General features: G+C 44.7%; 2 protein-coding genes and 1 non-coding gene across 3 annotated transcripts; 1 reads left to right on the top strand and 2 right to left on the bottom strand.

The window, feature by feature from the left end:
• Window positions 1-970: 970 nt before the first annotated feature.
• Window positions 971-8,327, top strand: nox1 (NADPH oxidase 1). The gene is made up of 13 exons (XM_061233540.1): window positions 971-1,091; window positions 1,568-1,663; window positions 2,183-2,293; window positions 2,649-2,733; window positions 2,954-3,099; window positions 3,636-3,817; window positions 4,439-4,565; window positions 5,092-5,184; window positions 5,852-6,093; window positions 6,260-6,422; window positions 7,119-7,265; window positions 7,790-7,914; window positions 8,155-8,327. The coding sequence occupies exons 1-13, from the start codon at window positions 1,047-1,049 to the stop codon at window positions 8,279-8,281; spliced, it is 1,689 nt and encodes a 562-aa protein (XP_061089524.1). The 5' UTR covers window positions 971-1,046; the 3' UTR covers window positions 8,282-8,327.
• Window positions 8,328-11,057: 2,730 nt separating this feature from the next.
• cstf2 (cleavage stimulation factor, 3' pre-RNA, subunit 2) lies at window positions 11,058-20,398 on the bottom strand. Its single transcript, XM_061233541.1, is given in 16 exon segments — window positions 11,058-11,146; window positions 11,149-11,179; window positions 12,801-12,893; window positions 12,989-13,113; window positions 13,387-13,577; window positions 13,728-13,875; window positions 14,132-14,173; window positions 14,439-14,498; window positions 15,336-15,398; window positions 15,488-15,590; window positions 16,517-16,639; window positions 17,173-17,292; window positions 18,758-18,894; window positions 19,052-19,221; window positions 19,737-19,815; window positions 20,252-20,398. Coding segments are annotated over 16 exon segments (1,653 nt in total). The 5' UTR covers window positions 20,331-20,398.
• A 3,110-nt stretch (window positions 20,399-23,508) lies between these two features.
• trnav-uac (transfer RNA valine (anticodon UAC)) lies at window positions 23,509-23,581 on the bottom strand. The gene has a single exon. It is a non-coding gene; the product is annotated as a tRNA-Val (tRNA).
• Between the last annotated feature and the right edge of the window lie 1,427 nt (window positions 23,582-25,008).

Below are 25,008 nucleotides of genomic sequence, written 5' to 3'. Positions count from 1 at the left end.
GGCTCTCTAAAACTGATCAGTTGAACTTTGCCTGATCAGATGAATCGCAAATTCTGCTGCAACATGCAGTAGGGTCAGAATTTGGTGTAAATTATGTGAATCCATGTATCCATCCTGCCTGGTCTCAATGGTTCAGGCTAGTGGTGGTGGTGTAATGGTGTTTTCTTGACGCACATTAGCTCCCTTAATATAAATTCCGCAGCCTACCTGCAGCCTACTAAAATGGTGTAGCCTTTGTCCCTGAGTGTATATTACATTTTTACATTTTAGTCATTTGGCAGACACTTTTAATCCAAAGCGACTTACAAGTGCCTAGGTTCTTCCACAAGTTAAAGCATCACATCCATAACTAGTAAAATACACATGAAGTGCTGTTCTAAACACAGTCGATGATCAGGAGGTAGGACTAAGGTACAGTTTGAAAAGGTGTGTTTTTAGTCTGCGTATATCACCTTGCATTCATTGTAGCAAACTAGCAAGTAAGCACGGGCTTCTGAGACAGGAGGTCATGTCCCGAATAAGCATTCACAAAGAGATTAATGCTTATTCGGAATATCCTATAGGTTACTACCTCAGAAAGAAACTCGGATATTAGTAGGGCTTTTCTAGAGCGCGAAAAAATTGTAATCGCTTGTCAAGAATTCAATTACAAATGTTCCGTAACGAAGATGAATTTGACATTCATCTTTTCACCACAAAACTTGCAAAATAGTTCTGTCTTCCTGGACGCCGCATGAATGCCATCCTTTGTTTGGGCCATTGTAACTGCAGGAATGGTATGTCGTTCACATTAGGAACCAGTATGGTATGTCGACACAGGCTGCTTCATTTGACATTTTAGTATTTTCTTCCTTGAGAGTGTGGGAAATAACTCGCATGTATTAGCCACACCTGAATTCTACACCGCCAATCGCATCTTTGGTGTGCGGCCATAAAAAGGAGGGGACTGAACAGGTAGCCCTGATGTGTAGCTATAAGTACTCCGATGAAGACGTGTCCCAGTTCACCGGTGCCGAAAGAGCTGTGTTGTGCCAAAGTGTTGGAAAATGGGAAATTGGATTATTAACAATGGGTTGTCAGCACTCACTCTGGTAAGTACATTTTTTTTTTTTAATTTTGCAATAGTAATATTTGTCAGTGGAGGTGCACGTGAAATCATTGTTTGACAGTTAGCTAGGACTTCATAGGCATATTTTTAAAATGTCTATTAACTTCATTTGTAGTTACATGATACATAAAGCTGAACATTTTTACTGCAACCTTAACAGAATTGTCGAAAACGAATCAGGTCTGGGATGACGTAAGACGCACAGTTTGATTTGAGTCACTTCATCAGACGTATGCCATTGATTATTTTTTTATTTTTTTATGCACATATTACGGCAACGAGAATTTATCAATCTTGTCATCATATTCCGTTTCGTTGCTCTCTCTGGTGAATACAACCGTGCGCACTTAGAGAACATTTGGAGTTTTTAACTGCAAAATTGCTCATATTTATTCAGAAACTCTTGTCACGGTTACAAAGCCAATACTGATTTTTACACCATTTTTCTTTTGTCTGCAGGTGGTGTGGATGGGGATAAATATATTCCTGTTTGTGTACTTCTATTTTCGCTATGACCTGAGGGATGAGTTTTACTACACTCGCCATATTCTAGGGGTAAGCGCCATCCTTATTCTTTCTGGGGATTATTTATAAATACTTGTATGAAAATAGGCTGCATCTAGACAATGAGTCTGTGCTCTGGAAAATGTCAAAAACCAAAAGTAAAAACAACCGAAATTGAGGTATTTCAGCAATGGGTAAATATTAGACTGTACACATACCGGGTTACTAACCCAGTACACATACACATAATAATCCAGCTTGTTGAATACTTTACATAACCCAACATGCTGGATTGTCAAATTAACCCCCTGTTGGCTTAATATCAACCCCTGGACAAAGAGAGAATATAATAATGCCTCTCTGATTGGACAATTACAATTGGCAAGAATTAGCCAATAGGATTTGTACTAATGACCTGATAATGTCCCCTTGACCACAGTGTAATGATAAACCCAATGATCTTCCAGAAAAGCCATGCCGCAATTGTCGGTGAAAAATACTTGGTCCATTCCTGCTGCACGGTCAAAATGGTGGAAGTGCGTTATGTGGTCTTGTCTTTTGGGGTTTCAGGCTGCCCTTGCCTGGGCTCGTGCGCCTGCGGCTGTTCTCAACTTCAACTGCCTCCTGATCCTCCTGCCCGTCTGCCGCAACCTGCTCTCTCTTCTGCGCGGCTCCTTCATGGTGAGTCCAATCGCCGCGGTATTGAGCGGCTGCACGGCTTGGGTCTTGCGTAATGTGCTGTTATTAAGTATTGCAGGGTCATGTTTTTTTTTTTAAACGGCAAATGTTCATTCTGTTTTTGTCCTTGTTTAATTGCTCCAAAACAAACATTCCTTTCTTGGCCCAATGCGTTTTTGTACTTCTGCTAATACAGTGACCTCAGAGTTTGAACTGAAGTCAGTCCCTGCTTAGGGAATGAAAGTGCATTGTGACCTATCGAAATGTAATTGGACTGCTTATTATGCAGATTGTGGTGCATTGGTTGCATTTTGATGCTCACACTGCCTGAGTTGCCTCTTGTTCGTGTTTATTTCAGTGTTGCGGGCGATCAATGAGAAAACAGCTGGATAAAAATATCACCTTCCATAAACTGGTGGCATACATGATTGGCCTGATGACAGGTAAATCAAATCAATCGATCGGTGCGATTTTATTTATATGGCACATATTTCATACGGGAAGCGACTCCTTGTCCTTTACACAAGCAGTTCAGATGCGACAGATTTAATGACGGCCATCTTATTTTAATGGCAGCGATATCCCAGTTATTGTGAAGCCAAAATTCGAAATTCATGTCCTGAGAACGTCGTTGTCTGTCTGCCTGCCTTTGCGTTGGGCCAGCTGTGCACACCGTCGCCCATTTGCTGAACATGGAGTGGTTCAAGAACAGCAGACGGGCGCTGTACGATGAGCTCAGCACGGCCCTCTCTAGTCTGGACGACACCGACAATGGAACCTACCTGAATCCCATCCGCTCCGTCTCCGCTGTAAGTCGGGCGGCGCAAGCCTTGCTCACCGAGTTGCTCACTTTGACAAGGGACGGGCATTCAGCAGATGCTCTTATCCGGAGTAACTAGCAAAGTGCGTAACAAGGGTACATTTACATTTACATTTTTGTCATTTGGCAGACGCTTTTAATCCAAAGCGACTTCCAAGTGCATAGGTTCTTCCACAAGTTGGAGCATCACATCCATAACTAGTAAAATACACATTCAGGGCTGTTCTAAACAAAAATACAGTCATTGTAAATATTTTTTTTTTGGGGGGTTAGACAAGAGGGATATCGGAAAGGCAGGGGGAAGAACAGTTCTCGACCCAGGAAATTGTCAGACGAAAGTCAGCCTTGGAAAGACAAAGTTTTTTTCTTTCTTTTCATTGCGTACGTCTATAGTATCCAGATCGTGTATCTATTTAACTTTACTGAGATGGGTACAGGGGACAGGGCTGTTATGGGACACGAGAGGAGCCCTTTGAGAGCGAGCCATGTGACTGGTGGTGATACGATCGATTTTCTGCGTCCCAGACACCCACCCTCGTGGTGTTCACCACCATCGCTGGGATCACAGGGGTCATCATCACCTTGGCACTCATCCTCATCATCACCTCCTCCATGGAAGTCATCCGCCGGAGCTACTTTGAGGTCTTCTGGTACACCCACCACCTCTTCATCATCTTCTTCGCCGGCCTGGTGATCCACGGAGCTGGGTGAGGCAAAAATCTATACATTTAAAACAAGGAATAACTGAGTGGTCCGATGTGTAATGGTAGCATTAGGAAGGTAGTACCCAATTTTTATGTTGTCAACCTTTCTGGTAAGAATGGTAAATGATTGGCATTTATATAGCGCCTTTATCCAAAGCGCAATTGATGCTTCTCATTCACCTATTCATACACACACTTACACACCAATGGCGATTGGCTGCCAAGGCACCGACCAGCTCGTCAGGAGCATTTGGGGGGTTAGGTGTCTTGCTCAGGGACACTTCGACACAACCCGGGCGGGGGATTGAACCGGCAACCCTCCGACTGCCAGACGACTGCTCTTACTGCCTGAGCCATGTCGCCCCCTGTGAAAGCACTCCAGCAGACCCCTGAGCATTCTCAACAAAATGTGTTGAAAACCAAAATGTGCAATCATATTTAAGAATCTGAATGTTGAAGATATGAAAATAGAAACTTTTATAATGATCAGTGACCATCGGTACCATTGTTGTTGTTTTTTTACTGGCGTCTAAAGTAATTTAAATAAAGTATTTGCCCCTGCTTTTGTGAGTTTTGGAGGCTTCTGTTGATGCTGTGACCCCCCCCCCCCCCCCCCCCATCTAGGCGAATTGTGAGAAGTCAAACTACCACAAACCCGCCACACAATCACACCTTCTGCAAAAACCGTCCCCAGGACTGGGGGAAGATAAAGGAATGTCCCATTCCGCAGTTTGCAGGAGGCTTCCCACAGGTGAGACTTCAGAATGAAATTGCTGGAACTCATAGGCATATGCTGGAACTTTACATTACACATTACATTTGGCTGATGCTTTTTTCCGAAGTGACTTACAGTTGATTTAGACTTTAGCAGGAGTCTAAAGTCTCCCCTGGAGAAGTGCAGGGTTAAGGGCCTTGCTGAGGGGCACAAACGGCTGTGCAGATTTTATTATTACACCGGGGGATCAAACCACCAACCTTGTGGTTCTCAGTCATATACCTTAACCACTATGCCACTAGGGCAGCCTGTAGCGTAGTGGTTAAGGTACATGACTGGGACACGCAAGGTCGGTGGTTCGGTCCCCAGTGTAGCCACAATAAGATTCGCACAGCCGTTGGGCCCTTGAGCAGGGCCCTGAACCCTGCATTGCTCCAGGGGAGGATTGTCCCCTGCTTAGTCTAATCAACTGTACGTCGCTCTGGATAAGAGCATCTGTCAAAAAGCCATTAATGTACGCTACAGGCTGCCCATTCCCTGTCTGTCTATGTCCCCTCTGCAGACCTGGATGTGGGTGATTGGTCCGATGATCCTCTACCTTTGTGAGCGCGTGTTGCGCTTCATCCGCTACATGCAGACTGTCCGCTACAGGAAGGTAAAGTGTGTAACCGGTCCGTGTGCTGTGCCGAAGTCTAAAGATTGACATGCATAAAAGGTCGAAGGGTGCTGATAATGATTTTATTTTATTTTTTTAAAGGTAAGCACAATTAAAGAGATGAGGCAAGCAACTATCAGAAGAATACTTACTTTATGTATTAATGCCACTTTAATACGCTTGGAGTGCGCCCACACGCGCATGTTCAATTGGAGGGGTGTTATCTCTTTCTGGTGACATATTTTTGCCACACTTTTATTTGTGCCCCAAGGCCATAGATATGCTATACTCCCAGAGGGCCTTTGCTAGAGAGGCGACTGCTAGCAGTTGGGTCACCATCAGTGGGTGTTTGACTGTGATTCTCGGGTGCTCTACCAGTATGTCTGGCAAACAGCGTAAAGGAAAGCATGTGAAAACGACCGACTAAATATTGTTCTTATGAACACATTTTACCGGACAAAAAAAAATAGATGATTTACCTGACAGAAAGGCCAATGTTATGTATTATAAAAGTTTTCTGAAAAAAAAAAAAAAATTCCGTACTGGCTGATCGAGTTTTCCCACTGACAGATCGGGGGTCGGGGGCCGCCACTGATGACTGTACCTTTTTTGAATTCACTGAAAAGCTCATGAGAAATTTGTCCCATCCCTCCCTCCTCTCTGTCAGATTGTGATCCGTCCATCCAAGGTGCTGGAGCTCCAGCTGGTGAAGGCAGGCTTCAAGATGGAGGTGGGCCAGTATGTTTTCATCAACGTCCCCTCCATCTCCCAACTGGAGTGGCACCCGTTCACCATGACCTCTGCCCCCGAGGAGGACTTCTTTAGTGTGCACATCCGCTCTGTTGGGGACTGGACCGAAAAACTCATCAGCATGGTGGAGCAGCTCCCAGAGGGAGCCCAGGGACCCAAGTGAGACCCTTTACTTTCACTGATACGTGTTCCTAAAGGAAAAGCTGAGTCGTGTATTCTGAGATTGTGATGCATTTAAAACGGACTATGAGCGCAGCTTCACATCCTTAGCTCTCCCTCTCTCTCTCTCCCTCTCTCTCTCTCTCTCTCTCTCTCGCACACACAGAATGGCTGTGGATGGACCTTTTGGTACTGCTAGTGAGGATGTGTTTGACTACGAGGTCAGCATGCTGGTTGGTGCTGGCATCGGCGTGACACCATTTGCTTCCATTCTGAAGTCCATCTGGTACAAGTTCAAAGAGTCAAACCCAATGTTGCGCACCAGAAAGGTACTGTTCCTTCCTAAACAAAAAGCGCTGCCCCTTTTAGTTTTCAGTTGAACTATTCACCGGATTTGTTTAGCAGACCCAGTTACATTGATCTTTACTGTTTTGTCCCTTATACAAACACAAGCACAAGTACTTATTAACCCTGCAGGGCCTTTTTGGCCAAAGGGAGCTACATACCAGGAACTCAATGAGGAAATAAAGAAATCTGGAAGCTCTGGTGGGGTTTCCATATAGTCCTAAAATTAGAACATTAAACCATGATGTCATTTGTCACCAAAAAAATAATGTCTGGAATTTCCATGACTCTGGCAATCCCCACCATAGCCAGGAGTTTGCCAGGTAATGCACAATAGCTTTGTGTAGAGCGTGGTTTCAAATACGATCGAGAAACAAGATACTCCCCATTTCCTCCTGCACACTGGTTTCAGGAGTTTGAGCTAATTTCAGGGGTGGAAAATTGACTAGTCGTAAATTGGCTGTAGGCAATGTGAGAATTGTTCATTTTCAAAACATTTTCACTTGAATTGATCCCTTTCAGCCATTCAATATGTGTGCGTGCAATACCATTGTCTGAAATACAGAGTTATCCTTTTAAGAATGAGATTAGATGTCCTGCTTCTCAGCATTGCATTGTGTTTTGGGTCAGTGTTTTTTTGTTCAGTTGTTTTATTAATTTAGACTATTTCCTTGTTCCAGATCTACTTCTATTGGTTGTGCAGAGAGACGCATGCATTCGAGTGGTTTGCAGACCTTTTGCAGGTGTTGGAGAGAGAAATGGAGGAGAGAGGAATGGGGAACTTTCTTACATACAAACTCTTCCTGACTGGATGGGACCACAGCCATGTACGTACAGGGAGTTCACGTTGTATAATGAGGACATAGTTTATATTTACCAAACCTTCTATGTGGCATTTAACCCTTTAAGGGGCAAGATCACAAACTTGCGATCAGAATCTTCTCAACTGAACATTCTGATGCCATGATGTGCCAATCACTACTGGCCAATCACAGTGGAGTTCCAGAACGCTGACGAACTAGATTTTGAAAACATTCCACAAACCCTACCCTTCAAAGAGTTCATGCAGGTTAGAAACATAAAAACCGGGTGTCTCGGTGGTGCAGCCTGTAGAGCACTGACCGCATGCTCATTGCGAGCCGCGACGTCGGCGGTTGAAATCCGACCGTCCGACATTTGTCGCATGTCTTTCCCTCTCTCTCGCTCCCATTCTTCCTGTCTCTCTATATACTATACTGTCCAATAAAGCTGAAAAAGGCCAAAAACATCTTTAAAAAAAAAGAAACATAAAAACCTCCAATAGAGGTGGTGGCTGCAGTGATGACAATGCTCCCCCCTTCATCTTCCTCAGACCGCTCATGTGATGGTTCACTTTGATGAAGACAAGGATGTTGTGACGGGCCTCAAACAGAAGACCCACTACGGGAGGCCAAACTGGGACCGGGAATTCGAACAGATCTCAAAGGAGAACCCCACGTGAGTGCTCATGCCCTCTTTTAGGCCTTCGTAGCATAGTCGGTGCCTTTGTTTTCCGCACGGCTATTGCATCATCGGTTTCTGCTGTATGCCAACGAGTCTTTGTCTGAGCCTCTTGTCATTTAGAAGTAGTTTTGTCTTGTACAGAGTGTGCAATGCGTAACCGAAAGAAAATGTTGATCCAGAGATGGGGCAGTACATGTAAAGGACAAAGACATTCTCTTTTTTTCTTCCCCACAGGTCAGTTGTTGGCACGTTCCTGTGTGGTCCTGCGGCCCTGGCAAAGACCCTAGAGAAGCACTGCATCAGCTATTCTGATGTGGATCCACGAAAAATCCAATTCTACTTCAACAAGGAGAATTTCTGAGCAAAAGAAATTTGCATATTCATCTTGAAGAACCTGCTCTTCTGTCTTTCAAAATGACATTTATGGCAGGATTGCACTATCTAGGCACACCCTAATCTTGTTGTACAACAGATTTGGCTTCTTGAACTCTAGGTGAGGAGTCACAAATACTTTGCAGATTCCACTCCCAAAATTAAATGTGCTGAGCCTGGTAAAAGATCAATACCCCATCATAAACAGTCCTGCCCTCCCCCCCTCATAAGCACTGCGTATGCACAAAAAGAAGCTTGAAAATAAGCTTACGCCAATAATTACGCAAAAGTTGGGATTTATACAAATAATTATCTTGGCCGGAGAATGTGCGCACTTCTACGGAAACTGACAAACAAGCGTACAAACATTTTGGAGACGGTGGAAACTGACGAATCCGATGGCAAGTAGTGGAAAACCCATACAGCAAATGTCAGACAGACCGGTTTCACTCAATTCCCTTCACTTCATACCATAGTCCACAGCCTTCCAATAATCATAACCCAGAGGAACGTCCTCTCTAGTTTCTGTCTTTTTGGGTTTGATCTGAAACTGCATATTTAAGCGTCCAGACTGTCCAGGGAGGATTTAAAAAAACACATATATGTTGGCGGTTGGGTGACGCCTCCCATGTTTAATTCAGTTTCATCTTATGCCTGAGAAGCGTATAGTGTCACAGTACAGACGCATACATTTCAAGTGTTTTTTTTATCCTGTTCTCCATTCGACCGCTGAATGCGAACTACAACAATATGATTTCAGTTCGATGCTGAGGGGTTTAGGATGGGATATATTTACATGGTAATATCTGTATACTTGCGTGGGTGTAGGCTATCTGCTTTTCATCTTTGCAATCGAGAAACTGCCGCAAAAAAAAAAAAGTGTAATCAAACTCAAGTTTTAACGTATTACGTAAGTGCCGTCAATTAATCACGACAATTATTCATTTGTATGTATGAATGTAGCATCCAATTTAATTTCCGATCACTTTTTTTTTTACATTTCTGTGACATGCTACCTCTTCATAACTTATCATTTATTGCTAATGCTAAAACCAAACAATATAGCCGGTCTGGCTCCTTCCTCCGTAGTGTCAATTTCTCCCAATGAAGTTTATTTTTTGCTTTGCCATATGATAGAGACCATCAGATTCCTCCGACAATTCATTGGAAGGAAAGGCTGATTTAAGTCATATTCACAATGGCCGTTCCATTAGCCATTTATTTTTAATCGCGAATTCATGGAGCTGGATACTGGGCTTGTGCTCATACAGATTTATGAGGAGTTGCATGCAGTTCAGTGTACATACGGCTTTATAAATCAGGACATCGACTGTACACACTTCTTTGCGTATAACCTCCGTGAACTTTAACGAGGCCCAAAGGAGGAGGAAGAACTGTGCATCCTTTCTTAGATGTAGTATATGCAACTCTGCACCAGCAGTCCTGCCTAAACTGTAATGCATTTGAATGTAAATATTGTAAATACTTAATGCTGCTCACATCATTTTTGTTATTCACCTGAAATTGTGTTGAGCCTCATGCATGCAGAAGAGGCGGTTCACAGCATTGCACATTACACCAAATGAAGAACTTCACATGCTTTTTACAGACCAATACCTGAACATATCTGCACAAAATATCTTGTTTGGAAGAGGCATCTGTTGTAATGGATTTGCTTTGGGAAAAAAATGTAATGACCCAGAGAACCTTATGCAGAATGTTTGAATCTTGGCGTCTGAATCTACAGTAAATCAGGTGTAAGGTTTTGATTTTCCTGAGAAAAGTAAACTGCCCTTGCTTTGAAGATGACTCCCATTTAATAAAGTTTTTTAAAACGACAAAGGAAATGTGACGTTTTTATTCAAAAACAAAGAAAACCATACATTGTTCAGGGGGGATAAGTGACAGTCTCCATTTTAAAATAACAGCCAATATACAAAAGAATGGTACGGTATCCAAGTGACATAGCAATACCCTGGCCCTCAACCTGCCCAAGAGACACCATTTCAACAGGTCTTTGTCGTGTCCTGGAACCTGTCCTGAACCATTTCAGTGGCTCCTTGCTGCTGCGAGTACACACAAACCTCACCTTGCTTTACCTCTGAGGCATTGTAGCACCTGACAACCTTCCCCGCCCCAAAAACACAAAATATTAAACGCACACACAGTAACAAATACACATTATACAATTGTGAAACTGGCTCGTGTTGTACAGGCATCTTCCAGGCAACACAACGCATGTGCCAGCAGAGGGAGGGAAACTGCAACCAGACCTGTAAATCAACAAGTGAAAGAGGAAAAAATGATATTTGAAAGATAAGCTACAGTACTTTCCTTTTACGTACGAAGCGAGAAATAAAATACAAAGAATGCGTACGACCGAGATAAATAAAATAAATAAAAATGGATCCCATAAAAAGGAACATTCAGAGCAGAACACGATCCCCCGCATTACTTATGGTGGCAATATGACCCATCTAAAAACACAATCTCCAAGTCTCTCTCTCTCTCTCTCTCTCTCTCTCTCTCTCCTCTCTCTCGCTCTCTCTCTCTCTCTCTCTCTCTCTCTCTCTCTCTCCTCTCTCTCTCTCTCTCTCTCTCTCTTCTCTCTCTCTCTCTCTCTCCTCTTCTCTCTCTTCTCTCTCTCTCTCTCTCTCTCTCTCTCTCTCTCTCTCTCTCTCTCTCTCTCTCTCTCTCCTCTCTCTCTCTCTCTCTCTCTCTCTCTGACCCGGAACAGAGCGGAAACGTACGTGGGTTCAGCGTCCTCAGGGCGCGCCCGCGGTCTTCTGGATCTGCTCCTTCAGGATGAGGATGCTCTGCCTCTGCTCGGGGGGCAGCATGGCTATCTGCTCGGGGTCAGCTGCAGCACCTGCATGATCAGGGCAGCCTGGGGGCAGGACAGACAGTGCAGGGAGGGTGAGCCAACCCGCGGGGAGGGCGAGCCACCCGCGGGGAGGGCGAGCCACGTGCAGCGGTGAGTCACTCGACATGGCCCCACTCGGCTTGTAGCGTAGTGGTTAAGGTAAAGGACTGGGACACCTAAGGTCGGTGGTTCTAATCCCGGTGTAGCCACAAGAAGATCCGCACAACCATTGGGCCCTTGAGCAAAGCCCTTAACCCTGCATTGCTCCAGGGGAGGATCGTCTCCTGCTTAGTCTAATCAACTGTACGTCGCTCTGGATAAGAGCGTCTGCCAAATGCCAATAATGTAATGTAATGTAATGTGTGGGCCGTGCAGTGAGGTGCCACGGGCGTGATCACGGGCCAGCATCTCAGGTGAGAATGCATGGGAACGGGGGAATTGTAATTATAAAACTGATAATATTTGACAAACATGATAACTTTGGAATGGCATAGTAAGACAATCAAACAAACAGTGCTGTAAACAAAGCATTAGCCCTCCTCCTGATTGTGTGAGAGTGAATAGTTTCAGATCTCTAGCTAAAATGTAATATTAGACAAAGGGAACAAAGCACATTTAAATAATTCTTCAAATAACAAAGGTCATCAAACAGTTGTTTAAACAAGCCGCCCAGGTGCAGTGACGAAGCATCCGCACACCACACCACCGTGTTTGACTGTAGCATGAGGTTCCTTACTGTGAAATGCTGCGTCTGCTTTACACCAGACACAATGGGATCTGCGTCGTCCAAAAAGTTCTGTCCAATTTCTGTGTTCTTAGAGCAATTTACAGCCCACATATGATTCTGACCTACTTACTGCTGCCATACTACTGTAGCGGAGTTTGTCCTGAAAAGTTTGTTTGGAGTCACTGTATATAAAAGTAAAATATTACATCTACACAAATATCAGAGTTCCTCAGTTTACACTCAGATTTTAATTGGTTGTTTGAGTAACTAAAGGGGCAATTATTTTCTCATTTGGGTGATATGGGTGTTTATATTAAATAAATGGAATAATTCAAGAATGTGTTTTGTGTTTACTCAGTTGCCCTTTGTCCAATATTATGTTTTGGCTACTGAAAACCATTCAGTATGACATGTCATATGAGGAAATCAGGAAGGGAGCAAATACTTATTCACGACACTGTAGGCACACTGACGCAGAGCCACCCTGTAGCATGCATGAACCAATTCAGTGTTGAATAACATTGCAAATCAATTACCAGAGGTCTCGCATATTTTATGCATTTATATTTACTTGTTTTAAATGCATATTGGTCAATTGCTTCAATGAAGGCAATGTTCGTTCCCAAGTAAATTTTCAATGCAGAATCATTTTGGCTTTATAATGCACTGGTTCATGCACCAAGAGCCCATTCTGCAGTTCCAAGTCAGTCATATTGGCCATTGTATGGCGTCAGGAACATGGGAACTTGAACCCCACACCTGAGCCACCACACAAACACTTGTTGAGCCTGTTCTTCGTCTTTATCCTGACATCAGGAACAGCAGTAAGCTTTGGAGAATGCTACCACGAGGTGTTACCATGCCAAGTCTGCATAAGAACCCCCCTCAACATCTCTTCCTGTCGAGAGCTGCACCCACCTTTTCATGGTCCTGAGAGGTGACCTGACTTTGACCGGGGCTGAATCCTCCGCCTCCGCCCGTCTGAGGAACTCCCGAAAGCCCAGGGCCCTGCTGGGGTACGCGTGTGCACACAGGAGGACAGCGGTTAGTGCGGGACCACCGTCGCGCATGCACGAAGCGACGGCCAAAGTGGGCGCGCGAGTTACCATGGCGTGTTGGCCGGGGCCCTGCATTCCCGCTGCCATGGGCCCCCTCTGGGCAGGCACTGGGCCCCTGGCGTCCAGACTGCGGGTCTCCACCGCCCTGGGGTCCCGGGCCCCGGGGATGGGCGCTAAACGAGGACGTGACGTGCCGATCGTTAAGGAGAATTAGCCAGCAGAGAAAGTACACGGGACACGGACACCAGTCTTCTTGCAAGCGAAAAAAAGGATGACTAATTTCTCAGCAATGCTACCCAGCGACTGTAGCCCCGGAGACAAAACAGGTCACGTAGCAGGGTGCAGCAAAGGTAACACTCTTTGAACCATTATTTGGTTTGACTACCGAACAAGGAGCTGAATTGCGGTCATCCTGAAGTTAGTGCACTCTCTCCATCTCCTCATACCTCTGGCATCCATGGGTGGCCCCCTCTGTTCCATCATGGGTCCCCTGGGCTCGCCCATCATGCCCCTCGGCTCACCCATTGGGGCACCCCTCATATCATGGGGTCCTCGCATATCAGGTGGGGGTCCGCTCCCGACATGGGCCATATGCATGGGGGGGCCCTGGTGTGGAGGGGCTCCCATGAATCCCCGGCTGAACACACAAGCGGACACACAACAAAGGATCAACGTCAACAATAGCTGTGCAAAGTGAGTACAGCACTGTTTTCTCTCAAGAATGACTCGCACCGCAGTCGGTCATCTCTCGCGTGGCGATGCTTGCGACTTGTTTTGGGTGTCTCACCTGGGCTCCACCACCTCCCCGGTCACGGAAAGCAGAGTGCCACCTCGCGGGTCGTTGGGGCCATCCCCCAGCAGGCCCCTGGGGGCCACTACAGCAGGCCCCGGAGGGACACCCCCACGCATAGGGGCCCGTGGGTCCGCCATGGGCACTGCGGGAAGACCCCCCCCCCATCGTATGTGAGCAGCGCGCGCAGCCGAACGCGCACACGCAGTGGCAGAAAAACGGAAAACACGGCACACGAAAGACACACGAAAAACGCAAACCCAACCACGACACCCACAGGAGGAAGTGAGAGATACAGCAAAAAGCAAGGACCATGACCACATGAAATAGAGCGCTAAAGATCTGTCTCGCACGAAAGCCATCGCCCCACCTGCCCATTACTGCACGTTCACAAAACATACCTTCACTGGGTTCTGACGCAACAGGTTTCTGAAAGGCACATACTGTAAATGCGAAGGAAATAATCAGACTTCCTGTCACCTTGCCACCTTGTACTGGTGCCACAATCCATTAAACTGCCTGGTCCAGAAGTCTAACTTACAGGCAGAGATGACAATCTCCGCGGCTAGACCCAACTAGACAATGAGTTGATGAGATCAACACTGGTTCCATCACAAACAACCCCCCCAGCTGACACTGCCCCTAGCCAGCCCATAGTCCTGCGTGCATGATTCTATGCTGGCCATGAACTGGGTGCGCTAGCGATACCTTGTGACCGATCGATAGCGGCCTGCCCTGACGGTCCTACAGGAGAGTGCTGAGGGTTTCCTGGGAGCGCAGCAAATAAAGAAGAGAGACAAGGCTCAGAAACAGCACACCAGACGGGTGTTTGCCACTTGCCAGAAACCAGAGAGGACTTCACACTTGGGTTCTAATCTCTCTCGCTCTCAAAAAAATTAAAAAATTAAAAAATTAAAAATAAAACACACACTATGGGGGGAGGAGGGAGAGGTAGGAGTATTTTCTCCCTCCTCCTGCTGTCTCAGGCTCACAAAGAAGGCAGGAAGAATGCTTGTCGGAAACTTAAAGGACAACAAAGCATTATTGTCTCAATACTGGATTTGAGCTTTGCGCAGCGCCCCCCGGTGGTCACACAGAGAAACACAGAAAGGAGAGCAGAGTAGAAAAAAAAAAAGAGAAAAGTAGGGAATCGTTTCACCTGAACCCCAAGTGTAAAGCCACAGACTGGCACACACACGCAAGAGGAGCAACATAACAGGGGTACACTGTCACTGAAAAGAGACTGATACTTACCAAAGTGGCTTTGACAGACAATGGGATTGCAACAGGATTTTTTTCACAGAGTGCAAAGACCAAATACATTTTAACTATAATCATCACCACATGGCTTTATGAACGGATAATTTGTCCCAAAAGCATTTATCTTTTTCCCCCCCTTGTAAGAGAGTGATAAACTTCTCACACAACATGAAATTTATCCATCACAAGGAAGATTACTTGCTAATAAAATGCTAATAATTGCGTGCTAATAACTGTACACTTGCACAAGTTGCATTTTAATTTAATTTCAAGCCCATCAACAGAAGAAGAAAACCCATACAAACAGAAGAATGAAGTCCTTGAGTCGGGAGCATGTCAGTTTACCTTGGCCCCTATCCATGGGAACTGGACCTCCCTGGGGAATACCCATCTGGGGCTGCATCCCGACTGTGGAGAAAAGATCAGAGGAAAACAAAATGGCTACCGGCCCCGAGGACACGACTGGCTCTGAGACGCAGCAGGAAGCAGAGCCTTACCTGCAGGGCCCAGCGGCCCCTGTCCGGGCATCGGCCCCGTCACGCCAGCCACCATCTGAGGGGGCTGCATCATCTGGGCGGCGCCGTTCACGTGCATGCCTGGCTGAACACCGTAAACACAGACACACAGACACACAGACACACACAGACAGACAGAGAGACACACACACACACACACAGACACAGGCAGACACACACAGGCAGACACACACAGGCAGACACACACACAGGCAGACACACACACAGGCAGACACACACACAGGCAGACACACACACAGGCAGACACACACACAGGCAGACACACACACAGGCAGACACACAGGCACCAGCGTCACACAAACACACAGAGGAGCGATGGAGTACCCGTCAATCACCTGGTATGACAGCTTTGTTCATACGCATAGATGTAGAATAATTTAAAATAACGGTCGAGAAGCTTTGCAAATCCCTCGGATGGCTCAGCTGGACTCATTCAAGCCTCAGATTAGTTCTGGTACTGAAATCAAGCGTCAGACAGGCCTCACTATTCCTGATAACCTCTCTGGAATTAAGACTCCCAATCGATCCCCGAGACCAGAGTCACCATCTGCAGGAGACAACAGAGCACCCGATGGTCTGTGATCTTATGGTGAATAGAATTGTCTTGGGCCCGGGAATAACATATGATATGATTTTGTCATTGGGGCTAGGAATTTCACCAGTCAGCCCTGCTTTCGCCCAATGTATGCTGGGATAAGCTCCAGCCCCCCCTGCGACCCTGTTCAGGATAAGCGGGTTAGGATAATGAATGAGTGAATGAATGAGCCCTGCTTGAGGTACTACATGTCTTCAAGGCTTCACAAAAATGCACAAAATTAACTAACTAATTTAAAAAAGAATTAACAATGAGGAAGTTTTACGCGTGCGTAATATTTATTTATTTAACCTTTACATATTCTCATTTACGACACTAACCTGGGCCACGTGTTAAAAAAGCTTCAAGCAAAACCTTAGCAGAACGGCGGGCGGAAGGCGTGCGGCTGCACTCACCATCGGCTGAGGCTGAGAGACGGGGATGTTGGGCTGGGGCAGGGGCTGGCTGGGCACTGGCACTGCACCAGCCTGGCTACTGGCGATCAGGGGCTGAACCGGCGTCTGACGGTGAAGCATTTTCTGAAAAACATGGACGGGAAAATCCTAATTCTGTTGATAAAAAATAAAATAAAATAAAATAACTTATGACGGCACAATTATTAATACCAAACAGTACATCTCGGGGAACAACAGCCCCCCCAAGCCACTGAAACGGTCCAAATCTTGAAACGATCAAAGATTGACGACTACAAGAGTCGTGAATTATTTAGCGCTTGCAGAGCTAGATAGACGCTGTACTTCATACGCCACTGTACTTACCAATAAATTATGTCTGTGCATTTCAGCTGTGGGTCCTGTATGCAATCAGTCAGGGTTCGGGTCAATTCAGAATTGAAAAATGGGCACAATGTATTGCAATTCATTTTTTCATATTAAATGACCCGAGTTTCAATTCATTTCCTGGAATGAATGAACTTACTGTCAATCTGGCCCTAACCCAGACCACAACGGCCAAGTTTACACACATGCATGTGCATGTGCACGTGTGTGTGCGTGCGTGCGTGCGCATGCGTGTGCGTGCGTGCGGGGTTGGGTGGAGGAACGGACCGCACCAGAGCGATTTCGGGATCGACGATCCTCATGACCACCTGGGCCTGGAGCAGGGCGTAGGCCAGCTGGGGGTTCTGCAGCAGCATGTTCCGGGCCTCCTGGGGGCTGTTCTGCACACACAGCTGGGGAAACGCGACAAGCACCGGCACGATCAGGGTCCCGATTCATAAAGCCAGTCCAGAGTGCATTACATTACAATACAAGTCACTGGGCTGACGCTTTCATCCAAAGCGACTTACAGTTGATTAGACTAAGCAGGAGACAGTTCTACCCCGGAGCAACGTAGGGTTAAGGGCCTTGCTCAAGGGCAGATCTTATTGTGGCTAAAACCGGGGATCGAACCACCGACCTTGTGGATCCCAGTCATGCACCTTAACCAGTGTGCTACAAGCCGCCCCGGAGAGACTGCACACCTCGGATCCTGACCATATGCTAAACAGATTCATAAGGGATGTTGAGAGAAGCACTCGCCTTGAATCAGGCTTTTCTTTACCGTATCCCAACCATATTCACTGCAAGCTCAAAGAGTAAAAACTGACCCTCTACCAGCATTCCCACTCTGAAGCAGTCTGTGCACAAATGGACAGATCAAACCTGTGTGTGTCAGTACACTGGGGAGCGAGGAAGAGGCATCAGAAGCATTTCTTGTACCTTGAGACCTTCCTTATTCGATCACTACTGATCCAGAATCACAACACCTCATATCACATGGCCACTGACCTGGGACCAGCAGGGTATTAGGTTATGTAGGTGCACTCCTTAAGAACTATAAGGGGGACGACAATTACCAAACTAAAAGTCTAGACAGCTACACTTTGTAGAATGTTCATTGAACCACCAACAATTCTCCAAACACCATTGCTAATGTTTGTTCTAACAGAAACTGCCCCAATCCTGGGATAACATACATTTATAGTCAGCAGCAGGCAGGGGAAAAGCTTGTGAACTTTTAGACTAGTGCGCAGTAGCATCTACTAACATTTTGGATTATTTATTTTATTCATTTAACCCTATTTCAACAGGGAGCCACATGTGATGAAAAATCTCCAAATTCAAAGCCTCATTTCAAGAAGCCCAGCAAAATTTCTCTACCAGGTTTTGAATGAGCCGGTCACCCTACCATATACCCAGGTATTTATACGATGATATCCTTTTAACAGAATCTGGGAAACACCATGAATTTAGTTCTTAGAAGCAAGGACTAGTTCTTGACCAGGCAGCAATGCCTGTGGCTGTCTGGAGCTCGCCAACAGCTTGAGAGAGAACGAGCAATGGAGGAGACAGGCCACAGCTTACTCTAATGATAAAGAGCATCAAACACGACTGTAGAATGGCAGTCACACAAAGTATATGATGCCACAACTCCTTACACAGTATTCTTCAAAACACACTCAGCTACCAAGCAGCAAGCCTGTTCAATTAAAACCAACCAATCCTCAGTACTGAAGAAATATATTTTCCATGTTCACAATGCCTAGCTAGTAAGCTTCCATGACTGAAGAAGCTGTTAAAAACGTGATTGGGGGAGGCATCCAGTAGGACTGTAGTAATTCACAAGGTGTATTTTGCCAACTGGATTATACTCACTTTCATTTGCTTCATCAGTTCAAACATCTGTTCTGGGGGCAGACTGGCCACAGCGCGACTTATGGACTCTGGGGCTTCCTCAGGCTGGCAGCCATCTCCATAGGGAGACTCAATGACAGGGGCACCTGTACCCAAACCTGAAAACAGGGAGAAAATGTTGGGCCCAGGCTCTGGTTAAACTACAATTTCTAGCAATTTCTTAAAGGAGGTGAACAATGTATAGCAGAGGGTTTGTGAAACTGCTATCTTAAAACTACAACGGTTTGTTTTGAGAGCTGTAAAGGACACGCTTACTCTTAAGCTCCTCCTTGTTCTTCTCGCTTGCAGCGTTGTCCACTCGGAGGGCTCTGCCGCTGAACTCTCTCCCGTTCAGGTTCCGCATGGCACTAAGGGCCGTCTCCTGGTCCTGATACTCACAGAAGCCATAGCCCTTGGGCTTCCCCGTTTCTCTGTCATACACTAATCTACAAGGGAGGCGAATGCACCCAATGACACACAGGAACAAGGGCTATGACAAATTCGCACATCAAGCAGCCTCTACTCTAGTCAGCTGGATGAGGTATCCGTATTAGTTCAGGAGGTTACGTTAGCTCAGGAGTTAACAACGACCGTCCGGCAGTCGGAGGGTTGTCGTCTCGATCCCCTGTCTGGGCCGTGTCGAAGTGTCCCTGAGCTAATCCCCAGAATCGTGTGTGAATGAGATGCGTCAATTGTATTAAAGTGCTAAATAAATGCAGTGCATTTAACAATTTCTGTCACTCTTAGCAAGAAACAAAAGCGGAATGTGGAAAGTTATTCAACATCTATCAGTTATCTCAAAGACTTACTGACATTATTAGCAAACATTATACAACTTACGGTGTTTTTTTTCCTTCTTGCATACCTTGGTAGATCTCAAAGTTAGCACGATAATATTATGATTCATGATTGATTTTGACTTGGGACAATTTGTTTATTGAGCTTTAAAATAAAATTGTACCTAAAGCTGACGACCAGGCCGACTTCTGAGAAGATGTCTTTCAGTTGCTCCTCTGTGGCCTCATAAGGAATGTTTCCCACTAAGAAAAAGAGAACAGAAAATTTGGCATGCCCACTGTTTTAGAGCAAGGTCTGGTCACAAGCTAACCGGTTGCCTAACCAACCAGCGTGCGGGCTATAGCCAACTTCGCTACCTAGCCAGTATGACCCAGACCACACAGCCCAGTGAACACAAGAATAGCGGCTTCACATAATTCCAAATGGAAATCAACTGTTAAAATCCAGGAGCAGCAAACATAACTTAAAAGTTTTATTTATAGCTCATATTACGCTAGTAATAGAAGCTAATGAAAGCTGCACAAGTCGCTAGCTAATTTTAGTTAGCAAGTGTTTGCAACATAGCGACTACTACTATACGGATTCTAAATGAGTAAATTTCTATCACCGATCTAGCTAGCTATTGCAAGCATTTTGTTCACTGGGAAAATATGAAGCATAGAAGTCACGCAAACTTACCAAACACCGAACGAAGAGACCGATCAACAGCAGGATCTCTACCAGCGGCGGCAACAACAGCAGCCGCTATATTCGCCATGTTCAACAGTATCCCACGACTGTCATTACCGGAAGAACTTCTTTGTGAGTGCAAAAGGAGTGGTCATGGGAGTTGTATTTTTACCGAAAGTTGGGGAAATACCTACGGTTGCTGTACGAAAGCGTCGTTTTGAGAAATATTCTGAATGCCATTGAATTACCACTTTGAAGATATAGAAGGCACCTGCCTAACTAATTAAACGTAAAATAAACCTAAATGAACAAACCAACAATTAGTTACAAACGTAAATACAACCACGTTATATTATTTATTATACCAGGGAAATATGTTTATCTTCTTGAAAAACATTTATTGTCGATTAATTATTGATCATCAAGGTACCTAAGCCAATGGCTCAGAGCCAGAGAAAACAAATGAACTCCACCCAATGAATCCCCACATAGGAATAGATTAAAACATAATTTCATATTGTAATGCATATGGTTTTTCTAATTTTGCTGATGCTTAATATTACATTACATTAATGCCATTTGGCAGACTCTGTTATCCAGAGCGACGTACAGTTGATTAGACCAAGCAGGAGACAATCCTCCCCTGGAGCAATCCATTCCCAGGGTTATGGGCCTTGCTCAAGGGCCATAACAACGACTGTGCAGATCTCATTGTGGCTAAACCAGGGACCTACACATACATAATACCGACCATAATAACACCATTCAATGTAGTTTGAAGCCATTCACAGATTTACCTTTACAGTCACCTTAAAGGCACAATAGGTAAGATTTTTGTGTTAAAACATTGTCACAGGACCATTGTAAATCCCTCCATATCACTGTAAAAGGCTCACTGACATGTTGACTCACCCTCTGCCTGTGTTTACAGTCCTTAAATTCAGGTTTCAAAATATACAGTTGATGGGCCGTCACTCTGTACCAAAACATTGCACAGCTGTACAATAATTCAAGGTCATTGATTGAAAAAGGTGCTAATTGCCACAGCCAATGGCGTGGGGGCTTATTCTGATTATTCGCGTGTAGCTGCCGAAATTGCATTCCAGACAAGCTATCACTGAAACTCTGTATACAGTATACTATTGCTTATTATCCAAGCGAAGAATACATATCTAGTTATAAAACGATACCAGTTCGTTATCGGCAGCAACAAGCAAATTATCTATTATTTAGCTTGCCTAACAAATATCCACCTGAGATACAAGGCGTGTGCAACAATGCTTGCAACGCTCGCTACTACGTTTGTATTGCCTCAGGTGGATATTTGTAAATTTGTTAAGCTAACTATGGCTAGTTTGCTTGTTGCTACGGATAGCGAACTGGTATTGTTTTATAACTAGACATGTAGTCTTCGCTTGGATAATAAGCAATAGTATACAGAGTTTCAGTGATCGCTTGTCTGGAGTGCAATTTTGGCAGCTACATGTTCCTTTTATCTCTTTACGTGTTGAATCATGCATGTTTAGCTGAGTTGCATTGTTTCTGGTATCATATCTTAGTTATATAGCTAGCTAATTCCATGTTTGTTGCTGTCCTCTCTTGACTGTTAGGAGTCCGGAATTGCCTATTAAATTGTAGAAAGAAAAAAGAAAAAATGGTTACAATGATTCATATTCCTGTATACATTTTGCATCCTCCCATCACAAGGATACCGCTACTTGTTTCACTGTTTTTCCACAGGGAATCTTTCAAAATCCTTCAGATCCTTCGTTATTTGCTTGTAGACTGCCCTTTTCTATTCAAGCTGCAAAATGTTGATTGGGCTCTCAAGTCTTGGCTCTTGCAAATCAATCAGTTTTAAGTAAATTAACCATTTATTATTTCTTGAACTCAGCAGAGGAAAAAGGGGTGGCTTGTAGCGTAGCGGTTAAGGTAAATGACTGGGCCACGCAAAGTTTTTGGTTCTAATCCCGGTGTAACGACAACAAGATCCGCACCGCCGTTGGGCCCTGCATTGCTCCAGGGGAGGATTGTCTCCTGCTTAGTCTAATCAACTGTACATCGCTCTGGATAAGACCAAATGCCAATAATGTAACGTAATGTTTTGGTGTTTGACAAAAACTTAAATCAATGGACCTCAATGAATATATAAGATGGTATTATTACACTTATTTTTTATGATCTTCTCAACCTGTTGCTGTCTGAGGATAGCTGCAAGGAGAGGAAGTTTGGGACAGAGAGGTAGGGGAGGGTGACAGGCGGTGGGAAATGCAAACACTTTTTTTCAGGCTAAGCGCACAAGCCACAGCTACAATAATCTGTATCCAGTCAAAAACAGAAAATCTTTTGAGTTGAATCTTTCAGTGAGAAAAAGAAACTTCCACTTTCACTGTGTTTGAGCTTCTGTAACTTTGTTTCAGTAACTTTGTTTGGAGTATTTCTGACTCTTGGGAAACAAACCCCAAAGGGTTACCTTTCAAATGAGATCAGAAGTATGCCTGTAGTCAATGTATATAAGGTATACAAGGTCCTTCTATTCACACTGAATGTCAGCACAAAAACCAAGCCATGAAATCCAATGAACTTGCTGTAGACCTCTGAAATGAAATTGTGGTGGGACATAGATCAGGGCAAGGGTACAAAACCATTTGTAAAGCTTTGAGTATTCACATTTTGAGTATGGCCTCAATAATTGTAAAATGGAAGAAGTTTGGAACTACCAGAACTCTTCAGAGAGTTGGCTGTCTGGGAAACTGAGTAACCGGGCAAGAAAAGCCTTGGGCAGGGAGGTGACACCAAGAACACCAGGGTCACTCTAACAGAGCGTCGAACGTTTCGAAATGTGATTAACCGTTTGTGTTTAGAATCTCCAGGACAATTCTGATTCGAACCCAAGCTGTGGCGGTAGCATTTCTGTTCCAGCAATCCGCGTCTGGCCCCGAAGTGGGAAGATCGTGTAACAGGCGTGAAGCAAATGCTTTTGAAAAAAAGAAGGCATGTCAAAGATTGTTTAAAATGTAGTTGTCATTGTGAGGTCTGCTTTCACGCATCTCCATTGTCACGCGCGTGCGTTCCGTTCCGTAGGGTAGGGCTTTTAGTCTCCAATCAGGCAGGAAAACGATATTATTCATACCGATGCATTTATGAAGTGCGACGAGAGACATTCCGACGTTTCACAGATTTTCTTCCATACCGATGTTCAGGGGGTGATGACATCCAGGTCGCTAGAATTAGCTTTTTAAGAGAAGACAGAAGAAAAACACACGTGGTTCCACTGGGGCTCGAACCCAGGACCTTCTGCGTGTAAAGCAGACGTGATAACCACTACACTATGGAACCGCTTACAATGCGGGATTGAAATAAGAGACTATATAGGTCTATTTTCAGCAAACGTAATTCTGAATCGTAAGCAATTCCATGCTTTTCGTGATATAGGCTACATAGGCCTACCTTTAATTACGAAACGACCGAATGTTATCAAATCGTGATGAACCACTAGCAGAGGTCCGTAAACAACTGCAATGGCTTGGCCGTGCATAAATCACCAACGGCGAGCCTGCGATTCACAACACCTAAAGAAAGCTTGCTGGTTTGCTATGGGGACACACGCTTTACGTTATAGGTTACTGGTTAGTTGGTGAGTAACAAAATAGTCTATCAGCCATATCCGTTTCCTTGCTACAGTGTAAATATGCTAAATTCAAAGGCGCTTATTAGCCTATGCGTATAGGTTATAACATTAGAGGTGTAGACTAACGTTGTTGCAGTGTCTTTGCGCTGAACAAATAGAAGTAACACTAAAACTATTACGTTTTAATATTTTCAAGATCTACGTTATTTTGTATAACTATTATATAGTCATCAATTAGATTTGGGCGTGTCTACAGATTGACGAAACAAACTAACCTAAGTTAAACTTTTACATCCGCTCTTCTGTTGGTAACTTAGTTGTGCAACTCGCTAACCGGCGCTGTAATAATATCCCCGAAGTCACTCACAAATACAATTATTGAGCCCGCAAAGCCATTTCAATCACTATATCTCTACAATAGCCTACAATTTTACAATACATTTGATTGTGGTATATGCCCCCACTATTTCACATGCTTGACAATAAACTAGCTGATTAGCTTGCTAATCCAGTATGTGCCCACATTTGTCACGTTTCATCGTCTGAAATAGCTACAGACTGAATGAAACGTGCCAACGCTGACTGATACTCGCCTACAGACGCTATCAGACAAGCCAGCTTCCCGACTGAAAAACATACCCATCTTCGCTTCTTCTTATTTTCCACACGTAGCCTACATTTGTGCCATTGAGGGCATACGATACGATTGCAGGAATAGTATATTATTAGCCTACTTAAAGCGCGATGGACACTGCCATTTGCAGTCGTGTTACTGCGAGTTTGTTGTGCTTAAAATTATGTCATGAGGAAACTTTTCAGTAGGCTACGTGAACTGCCCAAAACTATATTGTGGACCTCATCTTACTGTGCAGAATACATTTGAAGCTTGGGCGTTGATAAATAAGATAGCATATCAAAAGGAATGACTAACCTGCCCGCAGGTTAATCACAGAAAGTAGCCCAAATAATTGGACAATATAAAGCCATAGTAGGGGAAAGTACCACGCATGGAATGTGTATTGCGCTGCTGTAGTGCTGCAAGAGCGAGAAGCGCTTATCGAAGTACTTGTCGAATTTTAACCTTATGTGAATATAAAGTGTGCAGTTAGGTGTAGGCTACCTTTCAGGTTCCTGA

This window comes from Conger conger, chromosome 3 (genome assembly GCF_963514075.1).
Source record: "Conger conger chromosome 3, fConCon1.1, whole genome shotgun sequence".
Lineage (NCBI taxonomy): Eukaryota > Metazoa > Chordata > Actinopteri > Anguilliformes > Congridae > Conger > Conger conger.
This window is presented reverse-complemented; position numbering and strand designations above follow the sequence as displayed.